The sequence below is a fragment of the Sinocyclocheilus rhinocerous genome, unplaced genomic scaffold (assembly GCF_001515625.1).
Source record: "Sinocyclocheilus rhinocerous isolate Xijiao unplaced genomic scaffold, SAMN03320098_v1.1 scaffold1004, whole genome shotgun sequence".
NCBI lineage: Eukaryota > Metazoa > Chordata > Actinopteri > Cypriniformes > Cyprinidae > Sinocyclocheilus > Sinocyclocheilus rhinocerous.
In genome coordinates, this window is record NW_015627248.1 from 7,450 (window position 1) to 12,098 (window position 4,649).

Genomic DNA, 4,649 nt, shown 5'->3' on the forward strand with positions numbered 1-4,649 from the left:
TCTTTTTTTTTTTTTTTTAACTTTTATATGGTAGTGTAGCTGTTTATCAATCCAGGTTTAAAAAGTCTAGCAGATTGATTTAATTTCATAAAGCCATTATATGCTTACCTCTTTTGATTGACTGGCCTTTGCAATAGCATCAGGGGTCAGACGTTCCTGTATCAGGATCCTAATGGCCTGTGATGAGAAATAACAGAATCATTTCAGTTTAAAATGCACTGGATATAGACGAATTTTTCGTACTATTGGCACAAATAAGATACTTACTTTAAGCATTACCAAATAGTCTTCATGCCGCTGAATTTTGAGTAGATTAGCAAGAGCCAATACACCAGCCTTAAAATCTGGATTGTTACCTAAAGAGAGAAATCACTTCATTTCAGTCCAACACATAATTTGAAAAAAAAAAAATTTCCAATGCAAAACTGTTGTTGAACCAACCAAGGAACTCTTTGGTGATGATCTCTGAAAATAATGTTGCCATGGTTTTGCGATTGGTTGATCGAAACCTTTGAAAGTTTGTTTCCACCATGCATTTAAAAAAGAAATAAAATCTTTTTTCTTGCAATTCTGAGTTTACATCTCACAATTTGGACTCACCCCCCACCTCCCAATTCACAATTCAAACACTTAGACCAAGACTGTAATAAAGAAAAAACAACAACAGCGGAGCCCAATATTTCTGTTCAGTGAGCCCTTTCCTCCCTGCGTGTCATCATTCAGATGACATCTGGAGCGTTCCTCCAGCTGTGGGTCACTGGCTCGGTTCAGCCCACTCATTGTGGGTTGTGGAGAGAGGTGGGTGTGTAATCAGTTCATTCAGACTTTAGTGCTCAAGGTGGTTTCTTTAATCGGCCTCCTCCGTCTCATAACAACAGGACTGGAGACTGGAAAGATGGTCGGGGGAGGGAATACTCACTGTCCAGATTAATTAATGGGTCTACAGACTTTTGATCATCACTGGCCTCCGTCGCAGGTTTGCAGTTTCGATATTTCTCCACTGTGGGAGGAAAAATAACATAAGCGGTCAGTGCAATGCAAACAAGGGGTCTCAAGTTGTCAAAATCATTTGGTAGGACATCTAGGAATATCTTGCATTAAGCATTTCTGAGGATAAATGGAATCAAGATTGTGCAATCAAATGTGTGGGACAGCTGCAAAAGTTACATGTTATGCAAACTTTGCAAATACTGCCATCTAGTGGTGTGGGATTGATCATAATAAAAGGACAGAACAGGCAGCATGTTATAATAATAATTGGTCATTTTGTGTTCACTTGACTAATTAATTTTTGTTTTTTGAGAGCAAATAGTGTGTAAGTGTTCATCTAATTTTCTTATTCATACAATACAGTTTCTTATGCTCACCAAGACTCCAAAAACAGTTAGTTAGTTAAATGCATTAATGAATGAATTAATGTTTTCCATTTGGATATATTTTAAAATATATTTTATTCCTTTGATAAAAAAAGTTGAATTTACATTTAATGTCTAATGTCATTCTAATATGCTTATTTGATGAACAAGAAACTTCTTATTATGATCAACGATGTTTAATATTTTTGTGGAAACCATGATAGAATTTTTCAGGATTCTTTGATGAATAGAGAGTTCAAAAGATCAGTCTTTATTGGAAACAGAAATCTTCTGTAACATTATAAATGTCATTATTGTATTGTGTAATATGTGCCAGCCTACTCTCTGAATGTTGTATCAGCCATTAAAAGAACTATAGTAGTCAACCACTGGTTATACTTTCAAATAAATAATAATCATACCATTGTCTCCATACTCAAAACGAACAGCAAGACCCAGTAGCCAGTCAACAGTCTCCTGTCTTTCCTGAGCGCTGAATGGACAGTTCACATCTTGAAGGTACTGCAAACATACATGTATTTATATATAATAACAAAGGACATGATAAACTTGAGGGTATTAATTCCTTTAGGTATTCAAACAGACATTAGACATATACATATATAAAGATAAATCTGTCTCACCTTTTCAAAATGTTTAGGCCAGTCTGAGCTTGGAATATTCCTGAGATTTCCCCGTTCTTCAATTTTGTAGTGTCTGATTTTTTGATCTTCCAGCCAAACTATGAAATTTTTGAATTCAGTTTCATCTGGGTAAAGAGCACATACGATATTAATAATACATTTTGCATATGGATTTAGCCCTCATTTCCATCATCATGACAGCAATGCAGCACTAAAGCAATATGACAGACTAAATGCCGATGATACAGAGTGACTATTTCAGGCAATTCAAACCTAAAATAGTGGGATGCTTACTTATTATTATCGTGATGTACATTATCAATAATAGGAGCATGAGGTGGCAACGTGTCATTCACTTCCTACCTTTACAGTCAAATCCAGAAGGGTTGTGATAGTCTAAGGCTGTAAGCTTTCTACGAAACATCCCTTTCAACTGGAAAACCTATTTAAAGAAGCGAACAGATGTATGATTTTTGCTTGGAAAGCCACAAACTGCTACAGCCTTCAAATGGCAGGGGGATACTGGAAGTAGAATATTCTATATTATGTTTTCAAAATAAAGGTCCGTATTTGTGGCGATGCTGATTAGATCACCGCCTTTGATATTTGATAAATATTTCATATTTAATCGCTTATCATCTTCTTCTTTTTCTTCTTCTTTCTCTTGTTATTATTAGTATTATTATTTAATATGAGGGCACATTTATCCAAAAATGTAATTTTTAGTATCATTAAAATACACTTGAATTGAGATACATAGACTTTACTAGACTCGTTATGCTCTGCTGTTTGCTCTCTTATAAAGAATAACTATACGGTATAATGTGAAATAATAGGCATATAACATAATTTTTTATATACCGGTAAATGGATGGAAAACGGCATTATATTTGCTCCAGCATTGAATGTGTACCTGCAAACATAGATTTTCAAAATTAATTGTTGCAAAATAACACACAACACTGTTTCACACCGTTCAATCTTGTATTATGGGGATACTTTATGCACTGACAAATATATTAATATTTTATATTATACTATGTTGAGTTACTTCTTGGTTTGAAAAAAAGCAAAACACTATGTTTTTAAATAAAACTTTTAAATTGTTTATTTCTTACATTTTTATCTTCTCATACCCTTTTCCCAGTTTTCCTGCCCACATTGTTTTAAATTAATATATTTTGTGTATTGCATGAAAGTGGTTATATAATTTATGGTGGGCATGAATGTAAAATAACTGTTTATTCTGTCCTGATATAAACTGTTGCTTTATTGCTTAATGCGAGTCAACTTTATAAAACACTTTATAATAATACACAAATTATAATTTATAATCATATAATTTATTATTTATAATATTACAAATTGAACTGTTATAAATATTTGCTATTTATTTAATAATTGCACATGAACAATTCCCTATTGTGTTATTGCAGAAATATAATTCAATACAAAAGAAACAAATAGTATAGAACAAAGAACATAGAACATATGGGGAATACAAAGGAGAGAGAAAAGGAAAGAAAAAAATTACAAGTTACCTAAAAAACGTTCTATAATAAGAGATGTCTTCAGAGCTTTTTAATTAGAGGAGACTTTTTGAAGTGTTCATGTAGATCAGAAGAAAATATTTTGCAGTTGGGTTTAAATGTAAGGTATCTAGCTTTGTGGATATCATACAAATAAAGTTTAAGACATCATCTAACTCCTTATTTTCAACCACTGTGTTTTGTATTTTTGGTCAGTCGTGTTTAAGGCCCTGTATTCTCCCTCCTGGACACCTGGGTGCAGCAGAACATCTCGAGCTTGTCGGGAAGCAGCAGGAGCTCGATTCGCGTTGTTGCTTTGGCGAAAGGCTTTGTACGTACAATACAACAGTGAAGATCTAAAGACATTTAAAACATCAAGAGAACGCATGAAATCCCCCGTTTGACAGCTGATATTTATCTCTTCGTAAGTATACATTTACAACTCTCACGCAAATCTCTTTCAATGGAAAGCATCATTTCCTCTCTGTTCCCTCTCATATGTAGCCTGCTAGCGTTATGCTAATGCTTAACGCGGGTCTGTGAGTACGATGCTGATGATCAGTAGTTTCGTCCTCAGTTCTCTTGGTAAAACCATTAATACGCGCTCATAAGCGCACGAGATCGCCTTTTTTAAAAGATATTGGGTTGCATTATTAACATGGCGGAATAATGCAATGCATGCAGGGAGTCTGCCACAGGCAGCTCAGATTCATGCAGTAACTGCTGCACAACGTGTGCACGTGTGGGTTATTAATGGGAATTAGTGCACAATATTAATGGCTGAAAGCAAATCCTGTATCATGGATATACCTGTTCTTACCAAGGACTCTATTTAACTACTAAACTGTTGATATTTACATTAGTGGTCGACCGATATGGGTTTTTTGACAGCTCATGCCGATATCTTGGAAAACGGGGTGGCCGATATAAAGCCGATATAATTTAATTTATTTTAGTTTATATTTAAGAAATTTGAAATCATTTGAAAATGGATTAAAAATAATTGTGTAAAATAAACATACTTATACTTTAGAAGACAAAGCATTTTTCACAAATAAATAAATATTTAATAAAAATCTAATTAAAAAGGAAGTAAACACTGTAACCAACAGGGCACTCAG

General features: G+C 34.0%; 2 protein-coding genes across 3 annotated transcripts in view; one reads left to right on the top strand and one right to left on the bottom strand.

Moving 5' to 3' along the window:
• Positions 1-2,532, bottom strand: part of LOC107725214 (UPF0568 protein C14orf166 homolog) — a 3,586-nt gene extending 1,054 nt beyond the window's left edge. The window contains exons 1-6 of the mRNA XM_016534404.1: positions 2,363-2,532; positions 2,000-2,124; positions 1,778-1,877; positions 920-1,000; positions 268-356; positions 109-177 (exon numbers count right to left, since the gene is read on the bottom strand). Coding sequence (XP_016389890.1) covers positions 109-177; positions 268-356; positions 920-1,000; positions 1,778-1,877; positions 2,000-2,124; positions 2,363-2,423 — 525 coding nt within the window. The 5' untranslated portion in view covers positions 2,424-2,532. The remainder of the gene's footprint in view (positions 1-108; positions 178-267; positions 357-919; positions 1,001-1,777; positions 1,878-1,999; positions 2,125-2,362) is intronic.
• A 1,337-nt stretch (positions 2,533-3,869) lies between these two features.
• LOC107725224 (zinc finger MYM-type protein 4-like) overlaps positions 3,870-4,649 on the top strand; it is a 39,436-nt gene continuing 38,656 nt past the window's right edge. For both annotated transcript variants that reach the window (XM_016534417.1, XM_016534425.1), the window contains exon 1: positions 3,870-3,952. The gene's annotated coding sequence lies outside the window, so the exon portion shown is untranslated. The remainder of the gene's footprint in view (positions 3,953-4,649) is intronic.